Source organism: Macaca nemestrina, chromosome 11, assembly GCF_043159975.1.
Source record: "Macaca nemestrina isolate mMacNem1 chromosome 11, mMacNem.hap1, whole genome shotgun sequence".
Classification (NCBI taxonomy): Eukaryota; Metazoa; Chordata; class Mammalia; order Primates; family Cercopithecidae; genus Macaca; species Macaca nemestrina.
Genome location: NC_092135.1, coordinates 103,162,784 through 103,189,421, shown reverse-complemented (window position 1 = coordinate 103,189,421; position 26,638 = coordinate 103,162,784). Strand labels below are relative to the sequence as shown.

General features: G+C 37.3%; 1 protein-coding gene across 5 annotated transcripts in view; it reads right to left on the bottom strand.

The window, feature by feature from the left end:
- Nucleotides 1–26,638, bottom strand: part of LOC105468044 (par-3 family cell polarity regulator beta) — a 1,086,746-nt gene that overhangs the window by 499,853 nt on the left and 560,255 nt on the right. For all 5 annotated transcript variants that reach the window (XM_071073272.1, XM_071073273.1, XM_011717972.3 and 2 more), the window contains 5 exons: nucleotides 15,799–15,885; nucleotides 10,382–10,507; nucleotides 7,458–7,816; nucleotides 4,962–5,101; nucleotides 3,691–3,819 (listed from right to left, as the gene is read on the bottom strand). In XM_071073272.1, coding sequence (XP_070929373.1) covers nucleotides 3,691–3,819; nucleotides 4,962–5,101; nucleotides 7,458–7,816; nucleotides 10,382–10,507; nucleotides 15,799–15,885 — 841 coding nt within the window. The remainder of the gene's footprint in view (nucleotides 1–3,690; nucleotides 3,820–4,961; nucleotides 5,102–7,457; nucleotides 7,817–10,381; nucleotides 10,508–15,798; nucleotides 15,886–26,638) is intronic.

The following is a 26,638-nucleotide window of genomic DNA, read 5'->3' as shown; positions in this document are numbered from 1 at the left end:
CTTCCTGCAAGGTTCTTGCCTCTTGGCATTCGAGGCAGGGATTTGGGCTGGAAAAAGAGTGCCTTTCCTTATTTCTTCAATACGAAGACTGTGGGTCCACACGACTTGGGTGCTTATAAACCTCAAAGGCCCTTGCTTTGCTATCGTGATAAAGAAAATTCCACATTATTTGGATGGTTGACTGTCAACTATATTTGAGAGTCTAGATATTTGCTAGAAAGTTCTAAAGGAATGAATACTAAGCATATACCCTCTAAATTTAGTATAGAACTAGAAACAATGAGAAGAAATAATTTGCTTGCACTCATAATCTCACAGTTGCACAGTTAACTTAATACGCTCCCTGGTGGACTTGGCCTATGTCATTCTGGGATAGAAATCAAATTTCACTAAATTCCATTAAATGAGAGTAAAATAATACATACAGCTGCCTCCCTTATCAATTTGATTGGTTATAAAAATGCTTGTAATTCAGTATTTTGGATCACAGAATACATTATGAAATAACAAAAAATAAAACAATCATTGTTCAAAAATAGTGGTTAATTCCAGGCAAGCCTGCACAAATCTATCTACCCTGTAATATATCTAGAGTATAGAATTGTATTTACACTACTACAGAAGTGGTCTTTTATTAGAAAAAAAATTATAGCTAGCATACTTTCAGAACTTATGATTAGTCAGAAACTATGCTACGAGCTTTGTCTGTATTATCTCATTTAATCTTCACAACAATTCTCGCAATACAGATGAGGAAACAGCCTCTGAGTCATTTTCCAAACTGATCTACATCACACAGCTAGTAAGTGGTAGATACAGAAGTTGAATTCTGGGATTTGAACTCCAGAGACCATGTTAAATGTTATTCCAGTTGCTAACGTAAGATGTAATTGTCTTTGATGGGGAATGAATTCAGAGTTTTAAACTGGGATAAATCAGCATCCCTTACCTGGGGGAGGGGCAAAGCTTCTAGGAAGAAGGTATTAACTGTGGGGTTAAAAATTCTAGAGGTCATATGGGATAAGGGTATAAGGAACTACTAGACAGAAACTGCAGGCTCAAGGGTTTAAGTTCCCAGATGGAGTTCTGTTGTTGGGTTCTTCTGCATGCTAAGGGGCTGGCTGAAATATTTCTGTTTTTATGCAGGGTTTTATTTCTTCCAGGACTACAGTTCAATGGAATACACAGTCAAAACTTCTTTCTTTGCTCTCCTATCTCAGAAACAAGCACATAGTTCCACTGAGAATTTTGGAGAGTTTTTATTTCTAGCAACCTAAATATCAGACAAGAAATGAAAGGGCTTCTTGCTGTGCATACACACACTGCCCCCTCTTTTATTGTTTCTTTTCACTTTGACCCTTGTAGAGAAAGACCGAGGTCTTTGGATAAATAACAGATTGAAAGAAAAATCCATCTGTATTTTAGAAAAAAAAAAATCCAGACTCCAAGTTTCTGCATCATTTCTCTAGTAAGTATGAGGAGATGAGACAGACATTCAGGATTCTACCTTTCAAACCGTTGGGTATGGCGGAGTCAAGTAGAGGAATGGAATTGGGGACTGTATCTGCATGACTCTGATGACTTTCTTTTTCTTATTTTCCCTATTTTATTACAGATCTCCCTAGAGTATACAATAAGGAAAGGGAAAAAATGGGTAAGATGATGGGAAAGAGAAGGAAAGGGAGAAAGAAAATTCCATGCCAAGGAAACTTGGAGGTAAGTGATCCTTTTGGCAGGTATTAAGGAGCATTAATATATAAGACAGGTGATTTGACAAGGTTGTAGACTCAAACATAAATATAAATATATGTAACAGAATGGTAGGATCAGAGAGACAACTTAGAGCTTGTGTAGTCTTATTTAACCTCAATCAGGAAACTTTTTCTAGAGCATCTTAGACAGTTGGCGAGGCAAGCTCTGTTTAAATATTCTATCTAACCCATTTCCTTATTGGACAGGTCCATTAAAGTTCTCATAACATTATCCTCTTCCAACCATTTGTTTTGGAATAAGCTCAATGAGGGCAGGGAGTGAGTCTTAACTATTTTTGTATCCGCAGAACCTCCAACTTTGTACACAGCCGATGCTTAGTAAGTGGTTGAGTTAATGCATACGTTGATTAATGGGTACAGACTGTCTGAAGAAACAGATTAGGTCTACCTTCCAATCCATACAATAACTCTTTACATATCTGATAATAATTGTCCTGTCTCCTAATATTTTTCTTCTTCAATTGAAATATCATCAGTTCTGTCAACTAATCCTTACTGTTCTGATAACCTAACTCTGGGAACCTACATGTGCCTTTGTCAATTCTTACACAGATTCAAAGGAAATAACAAGGAATAAATACGAGCCCTTTTATCACATTTGTTTCTATTTGTTATTAGCTATAAAATCCCTTTTGAATTTTCTTTTCTTTTTTTTTTTTTTTTTTTGAGACAGAGTCTTGTTCTGTTGCCCAGGCTGGAGTGCACTGGTGCAATCTTGGCTCACTGCAACCTCTGCTTCCCAGGTTCAAGTGATTCTCCTGTCTCAGTCTCCTAAGTAGCTGGTACTACAGGCACATGCCACCATGCCCGGCTACTTTTTGTATTTTTTAGTAGAGATGGGGTTTCACCATATTGGTCAGGTTTCGAACTCCTGACCTCAGGTGATCCACCTGTCTCGGCCTCCCAAAGTGCTGGGATTACAGGTGTGAGCCACTGCACCTGGCCCCCTTTTGAATTTTCTATAGCCTTCTTAAAAGCACAATTTCAATAAAATAAATAATATGTATTTATTGTAAAAAAAGAAAATGAAAACCTCTCATAACTGATATCCCAGATGTATCTTCTTCTAGTTGTTAACAAGTTTTAAAATGTAATTTGATGATACTGCACACATAATTTTATATCCTACTTTTAAATAAAGTATTCGATTATGAACATTTCTCATGCTATCATCAATTTTTTACAGAAACCATTTTAAGTACTTCTATATTTCACTGGCAAGCTATCTAGTTATTTATCTAACCAATGCCTTATGGTTATACAGGACCCAATATATCACTACAATAGATAGGACTTTAGGGGAAAAAATCAATGTACATGAATTTTTTCCACATCTTTGATCATCAGTTTAGGGCAGATTACTTGAAGTCTAGTTACTAGGTCTAAGGGTATACATTTTTAATAAGGCTTTTGAACTCATCTTTCTCAAGATGTCAATCCCAGCCCTCAAGAATAGGTTAAATACCCTTGTTTTATGTTATCATGGCACTCTGCATCTTCCCTTCATAATCTTCATCGCCATTTTGAACACCTGGCTATCTTTTTATTTACTGTTAGACTGTAAACTTCATTAAAGTAGGTCCACAAATTATTTTGCTGACTGTGTTTTGCCTAGGGCTTAGCACACATCACATATTCAATATATATTTTATTGAATTAGTGGCATACTGTTGAATCATTGCTTGTTGCTGAAGGTGTTTGAATCTGTGCCCTGGAAGCACTGCTTACATATACCCACTGGCTGTGTCAATGTCCTAAAAGTGTGATACCCCAAATGGGGTAAAATACCCTGAGTGTGATTCAACTTTGGTTATGAATGAAGTCTGTGACTTAGAACTCGTTTCTTAGCTATAATGAGTTCATTGAGTATATTAAGCTTGGCATTAAAAATTCAGTGAGACTGAGATCTGAACATTACCAACTCTCGGGGCAGAAAATGTCCTTCTTGGCGGGCAATGACCAGCGATGCTGTCTCCCCCTGCTTGGTGCTCCTGAGCATGGCCACAAGCTCTTCCTGGGTTCTTCCAGTGACATCTCTCCCATTTACCTAATGAATAAAATCATATAAGCAGCCACAATCACAGTACTTGTTATGTCCTTCTACACTACATAGTTTTGAAAACAAGAAGCAAATGGGCTCCCATACTTGAGGAAGCTCTGAAAAGATAAAAACTAAATACGTGGGCAAAAACCAACAATGTTTCCCATAATGCATCATCATTATGATGCTGGATGAACTCAGAATCAGTAATTAATATCAGCAGTTTTTCCTAAGACATCAGATTTTTATGTGGGGAAACTGGACTAATAGATACCAGAAAATGATTCTGCTTAAGGTAGAAGGCAGATTTCAAAGGCTTACTTAGTGCCATTTTCTGCCTAATTCAACAAGCAGAGCGAACCATGATCACAAGGCAAATTTCTCTGCAAATACGAATCTAGCGATAGAATCCTGCAGTTTTTAAATGTATTTAGAAAATTATAGTCACCAGATTATCATAGATTACTGGAAATTCTTATTTGGAGCTACATTAGTCATTTGGTGCATCTTCTTTCATGATCTAGAACAACATGAAAAGCAAAAGTGTTGCTTCTAATGAAGATGATTGCTTCAAAGGTAAATGGACAATATATAATTATCAAGACAATAATGTCCTCAGACAAAAATAAATGAAAACAAACAGCCACCCTCTTGCTTTTGGTATTCCAAACATATCTCTCTGCAAAATCCCTTACAGCTGTTTTCATTGCTATCCTAGCACAGATGATAGAGATACGGACAAAGCACAGAATGACCTGAGATACTCTGGCTTGTCCTGGCCAAGTTTGAAAAGACTATTATAAAGACTTTTTAACTTTTCAGCCCTAAATGAATACATGTTGAATTCTTAGATTCAATCCAAATTTCACAGGGACCTAAGAGGTAGAAGTAAGAGAGGTAAGATCAGAAATGGTTTTCATTATCATTTGGCCCCATATCACTGACCTTACTAGGGATTTACAAAGTTAGACTCCTCATTAACCAGTTCTATACTTAAAGTTCTTATCTTGTCTATAAGTAATAATTTTTAATATATATTAGGCTCAAAATAAAAATATTAATATCTTTACATATATTTCAATGCAATTAAATGGCATTATTTAAATGCCGAGAAATATTTTCATACAACTATTAATTCCAATTCTTACCTCCAAAATTCTGTCCCCTGATTGTAGGCGGCCATCTTTTATTGCTGCTCCCTTTGGTAAAATGTTTTTTACAAAAATGGGACCAGGACCATGTATGGAAGAGTCTCTGGTAACCACAGTGAAACCAAGTCCTTCAGGGCCTAGTGTATAAGAACAGGAAAATGTATAGTCATCTGAGTAATATTATATTCAATTTTACAGTAAGATCTACCTAATTTAGACTAATATAGAATCAGCAAAATATTTACATTCTGAGACATTTTAAATATGCTTCAGTTATTTGGGTTTCAAATGCAGATTATAGTTCCTGACAGGCCATGACGGTATCAAAGTGAACTTAGGGCCCAATCCAGATGTGTAACACTTTGGCTTATTCAGGTTCTAGAATAAATGCACATGTTATCCAGATGCCCAGGAGATTGATTTCTCAATAAACCATAACCTGACTTCATACTTTCTGAGAAGCAAAAGGCCATTTGACTTAAGTTCTGTTAGCCTCTTAAATGAGCTGGACAACCTGTGGCTGAGCCCTCTACTTGTGGCTCAATTCCCCGTACTGCTGCATCCCACTGTCTGGTCAGCAAGCATCTTGCTGCTCCTGTCCTGTCTTCTTGCATCTCCAATTTCTCCCTTCTCATGTATTTTTTACTCAGTCTAAAGGTATGCTCAGATTTCTCTACCCTGAAGGATCCTTACTTCCATCTTACTGCTTCTTCCAGCTTCCATCACCAGTGAGCTACTCATGACCATCTCCGTTGGTCTAGCTTTGATGATTCCCACCATTTTCTTGAAATTGACTCTCTCTTTGGTTTTCATGTCTTTATTTTCTGATTATTTTCCTATCTTTGATCATATCACATCCATCATTCTCTCTAAATCTTACCCATTATCCTGCCATGAAGCCATAGATGTTCCCCAAGGATCTGTCCTGGACCAATTTGTCCCCTAGACTCCCTGCCTTGGCCAGCTCCTGCATCCAAATATATCTTCCAGTGAAACAGACCTACATCTTTATGGCTCTAATGTCTGTTTCTGATGTCAGCTTCCTAGAAGTCATCATGCACATTTCAAACTTCACTACGTACCTCCCTCTCCAATCCAGATTCTGACCTTTTCAAATATCCTCATCTACTTAAAATTCTAATTTCTAGCAATGACATCTCCATTATGCAACTTGATCTGGCTGAAAAACTTCAGCAATCACTGTAATTCTTCTCTTTTTTCCTTCCTACAACCAGTCATTTATTAAGGCATGCCTAGTATGTTTCCACCTTTAGACAGATGCAATGCACCCTTTACTTAACCTTTGTTGTTTGGCCTTGTCTTCAGTGTATCTTTTTGCTGTCAGATTAATCTTGCTAAAGTACAGATGTGACGTCGTATCTTTCATTTTTGCATTCAAGGCTTTGTAATACATTTTTAAGGTGATTCTGTGTCTGATTCATTTTTCTATACCCAAAGCACCCAAATCTGTGTCTTCCACATAGCTGGATCATTTGAACAAAAAATACAACTGAGGCATTTAAATAAAAAAACTGATTGATAAGTACACTGAAGTATTTTTATATGTACTAGTCAATGCATTTTATTCCCAGAATAGAATTCTTATAGGTGAATGAAGTTTTGATCAGAGAATCTTTCCAGAATTGTTTTCATATCCTAATTAAAGATACATTATTTGTTTCCGAAAGACATTTATAGTTTTTCTAAAACTACCTTGTGACCATAAATTCTCTATTAATTCAGACAAGAATCTATACGATCTTGGTTTCTTTTGAATTGTCTTGAAAAACACAGAATTTCAGAAGGTTGCAATGGGGGAAGGGAATATCAAACAGAGGTGACAAAATGAACAAAAGCACAGAAGCGCATGAATGCTTATGTATGTGTGTATAATAGTGCATAAAGATGCATGTACACACATGATCTCTTCTCACTGATCTGTGCTTGAAATGGATAGAAAAGTTGAAAAAGATGAATAAAGATTGTACATGCTTTTGAAATTAGGTATGTTTTAAATAAATGTTTGCGATGTTGAATCAGAGAAATTAGTAAACATTACCTATTTGCTTTCTGAGGAGTAAAATTTGTTGTTATAAGACTGTCTTAGAAAAACAATACGCTTTTTGGACATGGCCTAAAGGATGCTTCAAGAATCACTAATCGTGCTCAGAAAAGGGACAACTGAATTTTCGTGCCTATTTAGTGTTAAGTTGTAATACAATATTGCTCTGTTGATATCAGGTTTGCAATGATTCTTTCCACTCCCCAAAATGTCTTTATTATTTTCCTCTTTAAAATAATCTATACGCTCTGAAGAAAAGAATAAAAAAGTACAATTTCAAGAAATTTAAGTTACCTAAGTATACACTGAAATCTATTCTTTGATACAATTAAATGAAGGGAGAATTAACTAAATTAGCCTTAATGCATTTCTCTTAACCAATTTTACATGTTACAATAATAGAATGCTATTAGGCATAATTTAATAATTACCTTTCTTTAGGTCAATCTTAATTTTCTTTGCATTTTTCTTGCTGCCAAATCCCATGAGAGGGGAGAGTGAGGGAGAGGATGGTTTTCCTCCTAGCCTTGGTACTCGGGGACTCTTGTTTTGTTGCAGGCAAGTTGATGCATCTGTTTCAGGACTTTCGGCTCCTGTGAGATTTGCTGTCTTTAGTCCCGATTTTCCATGGATAGGAGGCGGCGCTTTGGTTTTCAAAACGCCATCATTGTTACCAAAAATGTTAAGAGGTCCAATGACTGATTTTTCATACTGTTCACGGTTTTGCGGAGGAAGCACGTGGAGGAGCACGCTTGGGGATTTCATTGCCTGGCGGAAGACATCCTGAGCCCTGGAAAGAGAGTTGATAAATGTAGGATGACCCTGCTTTGAGGTGCAGCATCTTCTAAAATACCCCAGCAGGATGGCAACCAAGAGCAACACAGTGGATAATCATAGGAGACACGATCAATATTCCTAACAGAATGACCTTGCCAACTACATACTAGTTACCACTTACTACTTGCCCACTCAGTGCCCCTGCACCGAGTTATACATGCATTATTACCATGCATTCTTCTCTAATTTAACAAGCATGTTAGGTAAGTATAACTAGCTTTCATTTCACAGACATGGAAGTTGAGGCTTAGAGAGATGAAATAATTTGTCCAATGACCCACAGCTTTTATACGTTTCTAAAGATGAAAATCTAACCAGAAGTGATTACCACAGTGAATATAAAAAACAAAATAATTTGATATTTTGGACCAGATCATTAGTTAGGTTTCTTTTAGGACATCCTTCTAAAGTACAGATCTTTTCTAACATGCGTTGTGTTACACAAGTTCATGTTTGACACCCATGTTTGCTCATGGAGACATTTTGGCAGGTGCCTTGCCTGTGCCTAAATGTCTCAGTGGAATCTCAATCCAACATGCACCCTTCCTGTTAGTCTCACATAGAGCAACTGCGTTTTCCACTTTTATGACTTAGCGCTTTGTGTTCTTCCTCAAACTTCTTATAACATTTTCTCCCCTTCTTCCTCATGCCTCTAGATGCCCTGTGCCCAGTTCAAATGACTACTTTTCCCAGTCTTTCTTGCCCAGAAGATATAAATGAAGGCATTAAAGGAAAGCTCTTTAGAAGAGGCTGATTCAGTAGAGAGATAAAAACTTTTATTGTTCTCCTGTTTCTCTTCCTTATTTCCTGAAACTCAGAAGTGACTGAGGCAACTCAGCAGCCATCTTGTGCCCATTTTTCCACTGAACGATAGTAGCCACATGGCAAGATGAAAGCAGAAAACGGAAGCCGCCTGACCCGCTGATGGCTGTGCAGCTGCCGCAGTAACTATGGAGTGCGAGTGCCCTCTTCCACGCTTGCTTGTTGTTAGGAAAAATTAATGTTAATCTTGTTTCAGCTACTCTTATTTCAGGTCTCTGTTCCTAGCAGCCATAGCACATAATAACTAATCATAACCCCGACTGCAATCTGATTCCTCAAACTCTATCCCGTACCCCCCTTTCTGAAGTGCTTAATTCCGCAAATTGTTAGGGGAGAAGGAAGATTTCCCATAGGCCACCTAACTCCTGTGGTCAATTCCCCTATTATTTTTGCTAGCATAGGAATCAGTTTCTACTCCATACTAACTCTATACAAAATTTTTATGAGTCTCACTTTCCACCTCTATAAAATAGAAGTAATGACTGCTTTGCATAATTATCAAGTCCTTGTGAAAAAGCACAGTAGTATATTAAAAGATTATTACTAATAATAATTATAGTTTTGCCTATCATTATTTTAACACAATAGATTCTTCTAAGGTCTCATTTCTTTTCATACTTAGCAGCCAGTACCCACTCTTCCTCTACCCACAACCACTCATCTTTGTCCACATGCACACATACAATATTGACAACTAATGCCCAGAGAGAAGATGTATTAGGACCTGTTTTGGTCAGAAACAAGATGGTGGTGATGATTCCCAAGGATTATTAGTACTTAGTCCTTTGGTCCAGAATCCCACTGCAATGCCAACATACATTAAAAAAAATATGCATCAGATTACTATACACTCTAATTCCTGGGTACAGGAAGCCATTCCCTTAACATTTTCACATGCAGAGAGATGATTTCTTGAGGGAGACAGTATTTATTTATTTATTTATTCATTTTGAAGATGGAGTCTTTCCCTGTCGCCTAGGGTGGAGTGCAAAGGCACAATCTCACCTCACTGCAACCTCCGTCTCCCAGGTTCAAGCGATTATCCTGCCTCAGTCTCCTGAGTAGCTGGGATTACAGGTGCGTACCACCAAGCCTGCCTAATTTTCTTTTGCATGTTTAGTAGAGATGGGGTTTTATCATTTTGGCCAGGCTGGTCTTGATCTCCTGACCTCATGATCCACCCACCTCGACCCCGCAAAGTGCTGGGATTACAGGCGTGAGTCACTGCACCTGGCCAAGAGATGGTATTTTAATTTTATTTTTTTCTGTTTGTTTCTATGATTCAGTGAGTCCTCAGACATCTCTCACAGATTTTTTAGCTTAAGGAAGACTGCTGACACAAAGTAAGTTAATTAATAAGCTGAACTAACAGTCTGTGAAAAGAGCCATTAAATACCAGTTTAACTGACCCATAGCGCAAGAAAAACAAACCCGTTGAACGACGCCCCAGTAAAGACAGCCAGGCAGGAAGGCTTGTGATATTCTGTAGTTTAGCATTCTCAGACCTGCCAGAGACATGTGTGGGCCACCTTTGAGTAGGCTAAAACATTAGAAGCATTTGAAAATGGATGTCCTGGATCGTTCAAAGGGAAGTGACTAGAAATTCTACCTACTATTTTGATCATAATGAGTTCAGTAATGATTATAACCATGCTAGGGATCAACAGAGTAAATAAAACAATGAAAAAATGCTTACTGAGCAAACGTTTTGTCTACGAGATCCACACTGTTGATTTTTACAATACATTCATTTTCGTGAAATAGTCCCTCCCGCTTGGACCTGCTGTTTTCTTCTACGCCTCGGATGAAGAGTCCTAGAATCCTAAATGCAAAATTTAGATTGAAACATAATTACTGAATAATAAATGCTAATTATTTCTCCACTTGCAACTGTTCAGAAATACTATTGATTTCTATTTACAAAAGAAATTATACTTCATATTCAGGCAACTGTTTGTTATTTTAATCCCTAATCCAAAAAAGCCAAAACTCACTACAGGACAAAAAGCCCTTCTAGATAAATATGCATAAGTACTAACATCAATCTGAGACTTCATTTCTCATGCTCGCAGTAAACTTATTGAAAGGCTAGTTTAGTGGAGTTGACACCAAAGACTTGTGGTTTGGAGAAGGGCATCAAACCTGACTATAATAAGTAAGTCTGAGTTAGTGCCAACACGGCAACGTGATGTTTTGCAGTGGGAGAGCATTAGGGTATTCACAGTAATTGTTTTGCAGTCTTACTACCTATTCTAATAATTTGCATTTTAAGAAGTAAACAAACATTTAAGCTCAGATCATATTACTCAGTTTAGAAGGAAGCTGGATCCCATTTGTTGGTGCTACCAAATCAAGTATGTGTTGGGCGTTTTCTGTGTGCTCAGGATGGAGGAGTCTGAGCCAGGACCAGGTAACTTCAGTATACATTTGGGGTACAGCTGAAGTCCAAAAACTAAAGACATTAACAAGCCTAGAGTCTTCAAAAATATGAGAGCTAACTAGATGGGAGACCAGTGCCACACACAAAGGCTTTGAACAGTCAATGAATTTAATCTGATGGACCTGGAGGGGGGCATCCAGTAGCCCCTGCTTCCAAACAGGGCAGCGACATGATGAAGGCAGGCTTTGGGAAGAGTTGTCTGAAATTTCAACCAAGAAGAGGCTAATTTAGAGAGGATACCAAGGGGCTTCCGGATTTTTGTGGTTGTAGCTTAGAATCAGGAGGAGGTTGGAAGAGAAGGAAAGAAGGAAGAGAACTATAGCCATAAGAATTAAAATTGTGTGTGTGTGTGTGTGTGTACATTCGTACACAATTCTGTTATATACATCAACCAAAACTAAACCAAAAACCATAAGAAATGGAACTTATACGTATTTTCATTATTTCTCATTTGTGGGATTTCCCTTCTCTTTGTGATATGACAGGGCTTAGCTGTGTCCCAGAGTAAGAAAGATAGATATGTCCTGCAAGAGGAGTCTGCTAGGTTTGGAGAAACTGTGATCTATGCTTTATCAATCCTCTTGTTTTTCTACTTTGTCACTCTCTTCTGTATAAAAACCATGTGTGCTATTACAAAATACCTTCACATTAAATTTCAAATCTAAATAAAACATGAGCACATTTTATGTGTAAATAACAGGGTCAGCCATAGAAAAGGGCAATCTATAATGCAAGTATCAGAGAAAGCAGTCCTTCTGTTTGGAGTGGCCACGGAGTTGAGCCTCTGCCCCCTTAATGAGCTCCCATCTTCTCAAGACCTCAACAGGCATAGCAGTGATATTTGGGTCTCCACTTCGAAAATGTTAAATGAATACAGCATGCTGCTGCAGGAGAGAGAACAGCAAGCAGTCACGCCATCTATTGCAGGGAAGGCTCAGGGTCATAGGCACAAGTGTGCAGTGGGGTCTTGTGGTTCATTTCCTAGTTCTAGTAGGTTAGCAAATTAATCATATTCTGTGTTACTTCAATCTTGAAACACAGTATTAAAAATTTAACTATTTGACACATTAAAATAATAGATCAAAATTGTGTTGTTTTTTTTTTTCCCTAAATTAAACAGCATCCTAAGAGTCCACATTTTGGATTTCTGTTAGGGTGGATTCACAATAACTTGATCCATTAGGAGGCTCACATGTGGTTATACACTTGTTTATGTAAGTGATATTTTTTTTAACAAGCATTCAAGTCTTCCTTTAATTTAATTCAGTACATCATCAGTCATGTAATGTTACTCCCTAGGATTTAATTTCACATTTTGGGAGATGAATTAATTCTTTCGGGCCACTGGGTTGCAATTTAGCTGGCATATTACAACTGGAGTATGCTATGTGAACCTCACTGATCTAAATAATCTAACTTTCCATGAAAAATTTATTGACAGAATAAGCCCAACTGTAAAACCCATGTGTCAGAGGTAATTTCGGTAAAATGTAAAACTGACTGATTTTATTAGTTTGGTCCCTGGCAACAAACCACTTCTGCCCTCTCTGCTCCATGGAAGGGATAGATTCCCTCCAGTTTGATTTCATCCAGACCACTATGAGAAGGCTCAGAAAACAATACCTCATTATCCTCTTTGCCCTAAACTGGTGGGCTGTGGTAGCTGTCTCATTTGGGACCAAGACTCACAGAATTCAAAGATTAATGCTGTCGAGAAGTTATAGGCCGAGACTAACCAGTTAATTTGCATTAATGAGCAGTGATAAAGGATGCTGAAATCCACAGCCTCACAGAATTAGAGGGGTAACAATTCTTTTTGCTCTTCTAATCATCATTTAGGCACCAACATCTTCTCCTTGCCCCTTTCCTGTTCTTTCCCCAATGTCACACAGCCTGTGACTCCACCAGCTTAGTATTTTTGTTTGAACATTTCTTCGCACAGTCTTTATTAGCTTTCATTCAGCCCTTGTTCTCTCTCCTGTTTAGCGGTCTTCCCTATGAAACTGAAGCCTATTATGCTACCTGTACTGAAACAAATTAATTTATGTTTTTAATTCACAAAAAAACATTGATTTTTAAAATATGAATAAAATTAAGTTGTGTTTTAGTTGCAAGAACTTTGGAGTTTTTTTATGTTTGTTTTGTTTTTACTGGGAAAGCCAACGGCCCTCAATACAAGCAGCATTCAGCATCCCTCTGCAATGCTATCTAATGGATTCATTGAGGCTTTATCTAGTAGAGCAGCCACCATAGTTTACTTAGGATGATCTAACTTAGATTAGGTTTCTTATTCAACAACAGGTGTGGCAACAGTTTTCTAAAAGAAAAAAAAATAGAAGGCAAAGTCAATTACAGTAATCTTAGTAAAAAATTAAATGTAAATTCCAATTTAAGATAATGGCACAAACCAATAAATGGAAGGAAATTAAGAGCAAAGTATAGCACTATGACCTTAACGAAGCCCCTGTGCTCACACAGTGAAACCATATGGCATTATGAAGTCAGACACTTGTCTGACATGCTCTATACGCAGTTTCATCTAGACACATGGGTTGAGTTAAGTATGCTGTTTCAGCCTGTACTCATTACTTCTTAACTTTTATTGGCTCATGTCTCCACTTCCATAGCATTTTTAATGTTTTTTAATTAAATTTCCTTTCTATAATACTGGTGGATAGCAAAAAAAATAATAGAACTATTTCACCAAGTTACTGAACAGTTAACCATGAACTTATAATAAAACTGCATTTCTGAATCAGGCTTTTTGGTTTTAGCCAAAATAATCATCATACTGATGATTTACACACTCATACATTATGTGGTTTACAAGGAACTTTCACATTTTTAATGTTATTTAATCACCATAACCTTGATGTAAAGTAGGTACTCAAAAGAGGCAAGTTTAGGGGACTTGATCAAGGTTATAAAAAAGAACACTGGGATTCAAATCCAATAGTTCTGAAACCACGTCCAGTACTCTTTCTTCTATTCTACAAGGTTTGTGCTAGGAATCAGAACCAGGAAGGAGGAGGGAGGGAATCAATAAAGCTTAGTGTATTTCCCTCGTTTGAAGTGAGAGAATGTGATTTCTGAGCTATAGGATCAGCTTGTTTTCTGAACTATTGAAAATGAAGTATAGCGACTGCTACACTGTATATTTTCTCATTTTTGGAAATTGGGAAGATCTTGTGTTCTATCCCAGCATCATTAAACTAAAGAGCCTGGTCATTTAACAGCTCTGGTAGTTCACAAAGCTCTGTTAGTATACTTCTGCCAAAAGTTATTAGAATTTCTCATGACAACCGAGTAAATATTCACCCTATCTATCAAAAACAACCTCAGTTTGTCCTATGCCATAACCCATAACATTTATAAACACACTTATTAACACATACAGGAAATGAGACAATAAGAGCTGCTAGCTTTTTGGTTCATTTCTTTTTGGGAACATTCATTCCAGTGAGAGCTTGGCATCAGATGTTATTTGCAAAAAAAAAAAAAAGGTGATGACTTCGCAATTACAGGTAGCAGATGGCTACCTGCTGAATGTGATGCCAACCCAAATACCATGACTAAATCTGTTCTTTTTGCTATAGGGCAGACTGAATTGAATAAATATTCAGAATCACTAAATTAATACTATATAACCTTTGGGAAAATTTTATTTCTTGAAAGAACAATGAAGTGAGAAGTTAGGGGAGCTGGATTTTGTGTGACCTTGGGAAATCAATTGACTTGTCTCATCTGTGATATCCTAAACTAAAATAAGGAATCCCCCCTTTTCAATGATGTTTTTAAGAAAATAAATTCAGTAAATTAACTGCAATCATGTCATGTTGGTGAAAAACTGATTTTAAGTTTCTGACAACCCTTGTCAATATCAGTCTAGTGCTAAATGTGGTCGTTTTATTACAAAGTGACATAATATTTAAAACAACTTCAGTACAATTGTTTTAACAGGGCTAATATGAACTCTGAGGCACACACTTTAATTTCCATCAAGAGAACAGTCTTTAAATCCAGTTAGACAGATGTAAATTTCAAGAAGTGTTGATACAATCTACAATGCCATTTTTACCAGTGTGGATTTAGCAACATAATGTGTTAAAAATTCCAAAAAGATGTGGTAAATTATTTTTAATTGACTAAGTTATATTTTAGGAAAATACAGCATGATGACACGTTGCTTCTGTAAAGCCATCATACATACACAGCATCAGATATAGCTACTTAAAATATTAGAATATTTATTATTCTAAATGCTACATACTTGAGGAATAACAGGATATACCAATTTAGAATTATTATACTCACTTGTTGAAGCATATTCTGGAATATCAAAAAAATTCAGTTGCAACATTTGTCTAACAATATGTTAATATCTTTGCCAAGGATCTGTTTACTATGTGTCACTGACAAGGATACTTTAAGGAAGTATTTCATAATTAAGTGTAAATGGAGAAACTGTGGCTGATTTTTTTCCCCCATTACATCCTAAAGTCAATTATTGTCTTTTGTTTCCAACACTTAAGTGGCCAACAAAAGTATGTCTTGAGGTATCCATTTGAATAACAGAATTCACATTTAATCTCCTTCTGAAAAATATTTGGGAAAAGGAGCTCAAATCAGGGTTTTCATTAGCACGAGCTTCTAGAATGAGAAAAACATCTTACCTTCCACTCAGAGATGAAAAGAAGGGCACTACATGTATTCCCAATGGGCCTCCTTCCCCAGAAATCTCCACTGTTCTTGTCATATCACTGGGACAGAAAAAAACAAGAGCACAAATGAGTGTCTCCTAAAAAACAGAGAAGGCACATCTAAAACACACACACACACACACACACACACACACACACCCCACTAAGATTATATCAACTAATATAACTTCAACAGCAGAGACTAAGTCAAAAGAATACATAATTTATTGGTATGTTCAGATGATCCAGAAAACAAAATGTTTAAAAGGCTCTCTGATTTCTTATGTTTACTCCTAGAAGAGGAACAAATGGAAATGACTACCTACAAAAATACCTTCCTACTTAACTTAATCTGCATAAGTCAACATATTTTAAAAGAGGTACACAAAAATTAAAATTTTCCCCATTGAAACACACTTGAAAATTACTGTACAGATCCTACAAAACACAGAAGAAAGCACATTGATGCTTCAGCATATAAAGTAGGCTTCTTCTCTGGAACAGAGGAAAAATGAAATAAAATACTTATTAGAGAAAGCACAGAATTACATGTTATAATGCTGTGAAGCCACAGTTGGTAATACATATGGGCATGTTCAAAGCAATATAAATCAAAACTCAAACTTGCTTTTCAATAAAACATCAGTTATATTCAAGAGAACAATTCCAAATTTTCACCTCCTATATTTTTTTAAAGGTAGAAAAAGAGGTTGCAAAGCCTGAAGAAAATGTATTATAGAAAGAAATAGAAAACCTGACCTGCCTAACCCACCCCAGATTAAGGAAAGGATGAACTAGAAACATTAATAGATTGTGTGTATGACTGAAATATGGAAGGCACTGGGAGCTTTTGAGTAATAAAGAGTAGAACTACCAAGTTTTCATAAAGATGAAAAATAATAACTGTGAATGATTACTGGTTCCTTTAATCCCAGGGAGAAAATATAATTGTCAGAAGAAAATAATAAAGTTGAAGCAAACATCCGTGTTATGGAAATTGTAAGGAGGTCTCCATTGTTTCCTATTTACATGAAAATGACCTGAAACTAGATGTCAAATTAAGAGCTACAGCTGCTACAAATGCTTTCTGCTCCAACATGAAAACGGTGAAATTTTGGCTTCTTGCTGGAAAGCTGAGAACAGCATTAAGCAAAATGTATGATGAATTCACTCTGCATGAAGTATTCCCTAAATTATCAGTAATCTAAAATAAATACATTAAATATATTCTCATCAGTGGATTAGGTTGATTTTTAATGTGTTTTCTTTGCAAGCTTATTATCATTAAGAAATGCAAAAAAAGAGCACACCAGTTTTCAGCATTTGTGGAATATGATGAAATTTCAAATCTGATAATAAATTTCAAATGAGTTTTACCCAGATATTGCTGATATATGTAAAACTTGCTCAGTCAAGCAGATTATGTCAGAGGCTTGGAATAAAAGCTAAAAACAAAACAAATCTTAGAGTGATAATACAGTATTAAATGATTCATCTCCATATATGTGAGGATATGAACATTCATATAAATATGTGTATATGGACTGGTATATATAGGTATGCATTACAAGGTCTGAATATAAAATGCTTGGTTGACAGAGAAAGTTGAATGGCTTTCAATAGAGAAAAAAGCAATAAGTTTTATATAATAACAGAATTTGTAGTGCATTTTTAGGTATTTGAGGAAGACTAAACCAAAAGCATTTGCACTCTAGGTTTACAATACTGCTTTTAAAGACTTTTATAAACAGAGATTCAAATTTTGCTTAGTCACTGAAAATTATTGCCCTTACCTTTATAACATATTTTTATAGTTTTGCACCGAAAGCACAACACAAATCTTTCCTAATAAATGTATCAAGTATCCACATGCTGAGAGATAGCATCCATATGTAATATACAGAGGCGTTTGGAATGTGTTTAGTCTGTTATAGACTTTAAGTTTTCAGCTTAAGAATTTTTAGCATACCTTTTATGAATTCTCATTTTTTTTTCTATTTCACAAATATTTCTTTACTCCCACTCAAAATCCCTTCTATAAGATTAATAAATTATATGTATCATACTGATACTTAATCTTTAGCAATCATTAATAATGTGTTTTTACATTCACTTAAGAAAGTCAAACATATTTAAGTAGCCAATCTTTTTAAAAAAACATAAAAAATTTGTGAGAATGGAGTTTTAAAAGTTGACTTTATTTTACGAGAATCTCCTTTCAATATCTCAAAATAAATTTTTTATTCTACCATCACACACAATAGTTGCAATTTTGTAGCTAGAATTGTTCTGATAACTTGTAAATTATTATCACAAAAATAGTACTATCCCAGAAAAAAAGCCTAAAAGACTTTCGATTATGTTTACTGTAATGTATAAGCACTTACAGAAAGTTAGATCTGTTTAATAAAGATAAGTAATATAATTTTACATAGACCATGTCTCATCATGTTCTCTATAAAATGTTACCCATTATTTGTTTCAAGATGAAAAGGAGAACATTTGAAAAATAATGCTCCATCGACCAGTTCACATATTTTTATTTATTTTAAAAGAGAAAACAACCCGCAGTACTAGAAATACTTGATGGAGTTCTGTTCCATAGAGATCTCTATATATACAGTCTTCATGGAAGAGAAACACAGCAAGTAGGACTGGACACATTTATATGACTACATATCTCATAAAGTGAGATTGTACAAAGACATGAAAATAGGCTACTAATGCTCTTTGTTTAGATAAACTCTAGAGTAGAATTCAGGGACTGGTGAACAGGAAATGTGCACATTTATGTTTTAGAGGACACTATAGTAGCTAGAAAATAAGCTAGAAGGTTGATTTAAAATGGAAAATATGAGCGCACCCAAGATGGCCGAAAAGGAACAGCTCCAGCCTCCAGCTCCCAGTGTGAGTGACACAGAAGATGAGTGACGTCTGCATTTTCAACAGAGGTACTGGGTTCATCTCACTGGGGCATGTCGGAAGTTGGCGCTGGTCCGCGGGTGCAGCCTGAACAGCAAGAGCTGAAGCAGGGAGAGGCATCACCTCACCTGGGAAGCGCAGGGGGAAGGGAATTCCTTTTCCTAGCCAAAGGAAATAGAGACACACAACACCTGGATAATCAGGTAACTCCCACCCTAATACTGTGCTTTACCAAGGGTCTTAGCAAACGGCACAAAAGGAGATTATATCCCACACCTGGCCCAGAGGGTCCCACGCCCACGGAGCCTCCCTCATCGCTAGCACAGCAGTCTGAGATCTAACTGCAAGGTGGCAGCGACGCTGGGGGAGGGGCGCCCACCATTGCTGAGGCTTAAGTAGGTAAACAAAGCCACGGGGAAGCTTGAATTGGGTGGAGCCCAACACAGCTCAAGGAGGCCGGCCTGCCTCTGTAGACTCCACCTCTGAGGACAGGGCATAGCTAAACAAAAAGCAGCAGAAACCTCGGCAGAAGTAAATGTCCCTGACAGCTTTGCAGAGAGTTATGGATCTCCCAGCACGGAGACTGAGATCTGAGAATGGACAGATTGCCTGCTCAAGTGGGTCCCTGACCCCTGAGTAGCCTAACTGGGAGACATCCCCCACTAGGTGCAGACTGCCACTTCACACCTCACACGGTCCCAGAGACGAAGCTTCCAGAGCAAGAATCAGACAGCAACACTCACTGTTCAGCAATATTCTATCTTCTGCAGCCTCCGCTGCTGATACCCAGGCAAACAGGGTCTGGAGTGGACCTCAAGCAAACTCCAACAGACCTGCAGCTGAGGGTCCTGACTGTTAGAAGGAAAACTAACAAACAGAAAGGACACCTACACCAAAACCCCATCAGTATGTCACTATCATCACAGACCAAAGGCAGATAAAACCACAAAGATGGGGAAAAAGCAGTGCAGAAAAGCAGGAAATTCAAAAAATCAGAGTGCATCTCCCCCTCCAAAGGAATGCAGCTCATTGCCAGCAACGGAACAAAGCTGGATGGAGAATGACTTTCACGAGCTGAGAGAAGAAGGCTTCAGTTGATCAAACTTCTCAGAGCTAAAGAAGGAACTATATAACCAGTGCAAAGAAATTAAAAATGTTGAAAAAAGATCTGATGAACGGCTAACTAGAATAACCAATGTAGAGAAGTCCTTAAAAGAACTGATAGAGATGAAAACCATAACACGAGAACTATGTGGCAAATGCACAAGTTTCAGTAACTGACTTGATCAACTGGAAGAAAGAGTATCAGTGTATGAAGATCAAATGAATGAAATGAAGTGAGAAGAGAAGTGTAGAGAAAAAAGAGTAAAAAGAAATGAACAAAGCCTCCAAGAAATATGGGATTATGTGAAAAGACCAAATCTATGTCTGATTGGTGTGCCTGAAAGTGACAGGGAAAATGGAACCAAGTTGGAAAACACTCTGCAGGATATCATCCAGGAAAACTTCCCCAAATTAGTAAGGCAGGTCAGCATTCAAATTCAGGAAACACAGAGAATGCCACAAAGAGAAGAACAACTCCAAGACACATAATTGTCAGATTCACCAAAGTTGAAATGAAGGAAAAAATGTTAAGGGCAGCCAGAGAGAAAGGTCGGGTTACCCACAAAGGGAAGCCCATCAGACTAACAGCAGATCTCTCGGCAGAAACTCTACAAGCCAGAAGAGAGTGGGGGCCAATATTCAACATTCTTAAAGAAAAGAATTTTAAACCCAGAATTTCATATCCAGCCAAACTAAGTTTCATAAGTGAAGGAGAAATAAAATCCTTTACAGACAAGCAAATGCTTAGAGATTTTGTCACCACCATGCCTGCCCTACAAGAGATCCTGAAGGAAGCACTAAACATGGAAAGGAACAACAGGTACAAGCCGTTGCAAAAACATGTCAAAATGTAAAGTCCATTGATGCTACGAAGAAACTGCATCAACTAGCAAACAAAATAACCAGCTAAAATCATAATGACAGGATCAAGTTCACACATAACATTAACCTTAAATGTAAATGGACTAAATGGTCCAACTAAAAGACACAGCTGGCAAATTGGATAAAGAGTCAAGATCCATCAGTTTGCTGTATTCAGGAGACCCATCTCACATGCAGAGACACACAAAGGCTCAAAATAAAGGGATGGAGGAAGATCTACCAAGCAAATGGAAAACAAAAAACAGCAGGGGTTGCAATTCTAGTCTCTGATAAAACAGACTTTAACCAACAAAGATCAAAAGAGACAAAGAAGGCCATTACATAATGGTAAAGGCATCAATTCATCAGGAAGAGCTAGCTATCCTAAATATATATGCACCCAATACAGGAGCACCCAGATTCATAAAGCAAGTCCTTAGAGACCTACAAAGAGACTCAGACTCCCATACAATAATAATGGAAGACTTTAACACCCCACTGTCAACATTAGACAGATCAACAACACAGAAAGGTAACAAGGATATCCAGCAATTGAATTCAACTCTGCACCAAGCGGACCTAATAGACATCTACAGAACTCTCCACCCCAAATCAACAGAATATACATTCTTCTCAGCACCACATCACGCTTATTCCAAAACTGACCACATAGTTAGAGGTAAAGCACTCCTCAGCAAATGTAAAAGAACAGAAATTATAATAAAATGTCTCTCAGATCACAATGCAATCAAACTAGAACTCAGGACTAACAAACTCAATCAAAACCACTCAACTACATGGAAACTGAACAACCTGCTCCTCAATGACTACTGGGTACATAACAAAATGAAGGCAGAAATAAAGATGTTCTTTGAAACCAATGAGAACAAAGATGCAACATACTAGAATCTCTGGGACACATTTAAAGCAGTTTTTAGAGGGAAATTTATAGCACTAAATGCCCACAAGAGAAAGCAGGAAAGATCTAAAATTGACACCTTAACATTACAATTAAAAGAACTAGAGAAGCAAGAGCAAACACATTCAAAAGCTAGCAGAAGGCAAGAAATAACTAAGATCAGAGCAGAACTGAAGGAGATAGAGACACAAAAAACCCTCCAAAAAATCAATGAATCCAGGAGCTGGTTTTTTGAAAAGATCAACAAAATCGATAGACCGCTAGGAAGACTAATAAAGAAGAAAAGAGAAAAGAATCGAATAGACACAATAAAAAATGATAAAGGGGATATCACCACCGACCCCACAGAAATACAAAGTACCATCAGAGAATACTATAAACACCTCTACACAAATAAACTAGAAAACCTAGAAGAAATGCATAATTTCCTGGACACTTACACTCTCCCAAGACTAAACCAGGAAGAAGTTGAATCCTTGAATAGACCAATAGCAGGCTCTGAAATTGAGGCAATAATTAATAGCCTACTAACCAAAAAAGTACAGGACCAGATGGATTCACAGCCAAATTCTACCACAGGTACAAGGAGGAGTTATAGTCCAATCAATAGAAAAAGAGGGAATCCTCCCTAATTCATTTTATGAGGCCAACATCATCCTGATACCAAAGCCTGACAGAGACACAAAAAAAAGAGAATTTTAGACCAATATCCCTGATGAACATCAATGCAAAAATCCTCAATAAAATACTGGCAAACCAAATCCAGCAGCACATCAAAAAGCTTATCCACTATGATCGAGTGGGCTTCCTCCCTGGGATGCAAGGCTGGTTCAACATATGCAAGTCAATAAATGTAATCCAGCATATAAACGGAACCAAAGACAAAAACCACATGATTATCTCAATTGATGCAGAAAAGGCCTTTGACAAAATTCAACAGCCCTTCATGCTAAAAACTCGCAATAAATTCGGTATTGATGGGACATATCTCAATATAATAAGAGCTATTTATGACAAACCCACAGCCAATATCATACTGAATAGGCAAAAACTGGAAGCATTCCCTTTGAAAACTGGCTCAAGACAGGGATGCCCTCTCTCACCATTCCTATTCAACATAGTGTTGGAAGTTCTGGCTAGGGCAATCAGGCAAGAGAAAGAAATAAAGGGTATTTGGTTAGGAAAATAAGAAGTCAAATTTTCCCTGTTTGCAGATGACATGATTGTATATTTAGAAAACCCCATCGTCTCAGCCCAAAATCTCCTTAAGCTGATAAGCAACTTCAGCAAAGTCTCAGGATACAAAATCAATGTGCAAAAGTCACAAGCATTCTTATACACCAGTAACAGACAAAGAGAGAGCCAAATCGTGGATGAACTCCCATTCACAATAGCTTCAAAGAGAATAAAATACCTAGGAATCCAACTTACAAGGGATGTGAAGGATCTCTTTAAGGAGAATTACAAACCACTGCTCAACAAAGTAAAAGAGGACACAAACAAATGGAAGAACATACCATGCTCATGAATAGGAAGAATCAATATTGTGAAAATGGCCATACTGCCCAAGGTAATTTATATATTCAATGCCATCTCCATCAAGCTACCAATGACTTTCTTCACAGAATTGGAAAAAACTGCGTCAAAGTTCATATGGAACCAAAAAAGAACCTGCATTGCCAAGACAATCCTAAGCCAAAAGAACAAAGTTTGAGGCATCATGCTACCTGACTTCAAACTATACTACAAGGCTACAGTAACCAAAACAGCATGGTACTGGTAGCAAAACAGAGATATAGACCAATGGAACAGAACAGAGCCCTCAGAAATAATACCACACATCTACAGCCATCTGATCTTTGACAAACCTGACAAAAACAAGAAATGGGGAAAGGATTCCCTATTTAATAAATGGCACTGGGAAAATTGGCTACCCATAAGTAGAAAGCTGAAACTGGATCCTTTCCTTACTCATACGAAAATTAATTCAAGATGGATTAGAGACTTAAATGTTAGACCTAAAATCATAAAAACCCCAGAAGAAAACCTAGGGAATACCATTCAGGACATAGGCATGGGCAAGGACTTCATGTCTAAAACACCAAAAACAATGGCAACAATAGCCAAAATTGACAAATGGGATCTCATTAAACTAAAGAGCTTCTGCACAGCAAAAGAAACTACCATCAGAGTGAACAGGCAACCTACAGAATGGGAAAAAATGTTTGCAATCTACTCATCTGACAAAGGGATAATATCCAGAACCTATAAAGAACTCAAGCAATTTTACAAGAAAAAAACAAACAACTCCACCAAAAAGTGGGCAAAGGATATGAACAGACACTTCTCAAAAGAAGACATTCATACAGCCAACAGACATATGAAAAAATGCTCATCATCACTGGCCATCAGAGAAATGCAAATCAAAACCACAATGAGATACCATCTCACACCAGTTAGAATGGCAATCGTTAAAAAGTCAGGAAACAACAGGTGCTGGAGAGGATGTGGAGAAATAGGAACACTTTTACACTGTTGGTGGGACTGTAAACTAGTTCAACCACTGTCGAAAACAGTATGGCGATTCCTCAAGGATCTAGAACTAGAAATACCATTTGACCCAGCCATCCCATTACTGGGTATATACCCAAAGGATTATAAGTCATGCTGCTATAAAGACACATGCACACGTATGTTTATTGCGGTACTATTCACAGTAGCAAAGACTTGGAATCAACCCAAATGTCCATCAGTGACAGACTGGATTAAGAAAATGTGGCACATATACACCATGGAATACTATGCAGCCATAAAAAAGGATGAGTTCGTGTCCTTTGTAGGGACATGGATGCAGCTGGAAACCATTATTCTCAGCAGACTATCACAGGAACAGAAAACCAAATACCACATGTTCTCACTCATAGGTGGGAACTGAACAATGAGATCACTTGAACACAGGAAGGGGAACATTACACACCAGGTCCTGTTGTGGGGAGGGGGTGGGGGCAGGGATAGCATTAGGAGATATACCTAATGTAAATGAGGAGTTAATGGGTGCAGCACACCAACAGGGCACATGTATACATATGTAACAAACCTGCACATTGTGCACATATACCCTAGAACTTAAAGTATAATAAAAAATAAAATAAAATAAAATAAAATGGAAAATACAGAAAGTGAGGTGGAAAGGGTATTCTGGCAGTGGAAAGAAAAAGTGGTTGACAACCACTTATAAAAAAAAAAAAGAAAATAAACTGTGGGATAAAAGAAAAATATTTTGGTTACACATAGACGAAAAGTGGGAGAATTTTACTAAGATCAAAATAGCTATCTTTATACAACTTTCTAAGACATACTAAAATAAGCAGATAGTTATAAAGCATTAGTTTAACTAGTATTAAACTAGCAAAATGCTCTAAGATCTAACTGATACAACTGGAACCAGCTGCTACCAATCTGAGATTTAGACAAAACTATGAGTGAAGCTGCAGAATCAGTGGTCTAAAAATGAGATTGTCATTATGAATGGCAAGTCTGCTAGAGCTAGAAGCGAAAGGCTTTATTTGGTTTCCATCCAGAAGAAAGACTTCAAGCCTGAGGGAAAAATATACAACAGAAGTTGCAGATGTTTGTAAGTCTCATTTCTTCACACAAGGTAAATGGACAGCATTTTTAACACTAAGATTATTAAACTCCATGGCAGGTCACTTTTTGAGGTATGGAAGAGATGAGATTGAGGATGGGGAGGGGGAGGTACTTTATTTCAGAAGAAAATCATGATTCACATGCATAATTACAGAGAAAGTATATCCCAGTGATAACTTTTGAGTCAGGAGTCTGAGAAAATTATTTTAATTAAGACCTGGTACCTCAGTTTCCTCATTTGCACACAGAGAACATTAAGATTAGGTAATTCCCGGCCAGGCGCGGTGACTCATGTCTGTAATCCCAGCACTTTGGGAGGCTGAGGTGGGCAGATCACTTGAGGTCAGAAGTTCGAGAGCGGCCTGACCACCATGGAGAAACCCTATCTCTACTAAAAATACAAAAATTAGCCGGGTGTGGTGGCACACACTTGTAATCCCAGCTACTTGGGAGGCTGAGGCACGAGAATCACTTGAACCCAGGGGGCAGAGGTTGCAGTGAGCTGAGATCACACCACTTCGCCCCAGCCTGGGTGAAAGAGCAAAACTTCATCTCAAAAAAAAAAAAAAAGATTAGTTATTTCTCTATTAGAGTTGTTGGTTTTAATAGGAAAAATAAAGATCATAACACATATATGTTACACATACCACATCTGGCATTTACAAAGCATTCAATAACTACCTGCTATTAGTATGATTGTTAGAACTTTCTAAGGAAACAAGCTTACAGACTAAAAGAGAATAATCCATTTTTTTCTATTGATTTCCTCAGTAAGACTTTCTTTAAAAAGCCTGAAATACTGCAGGATTGAGGAACATGTTTTATTTGCAATCAGACTGCTGACATGCAGAGAGAAGACAAAGGACTGCAGCACCTGGGTGGGTGTTAGCTGATTTTCTGGAAGGGTGGATTCTCAGATCTGTGACATGCAATGGTATGAGAGGTGGACTACAGAGGGAAACCTCCAGGAAGAGTCTGAGGATAACCTTGAACTCTACTTGATCGCAAAATGTCTTGAGGATGCAAATGTACGAGTAAAAATCTATCAAAGACTTTGTTGTTGGTGATGAGATCCACCTACTTCACTTGAATTCAACAAATATTAATTGAGTTGTTTCACTGGGGAAGTTCCACAAGGAAAAAACAAAGACCAATGCTAGAGGAGTTTATAATCTAAGGGGAGGGTTGAGACAGGTAATAAAAAAGAATAGAAAGCAATGGGTCACAGTAGTAAATTCTCAGTGAACGCATGCTATTACTTGGGAGGCAGTGTACTAACCTTCTTCTGGACATTATATCATGTACTGATATTAAATCTACAAAGTAAACATTTATATCACATCCATTTTAGAAGTAAAC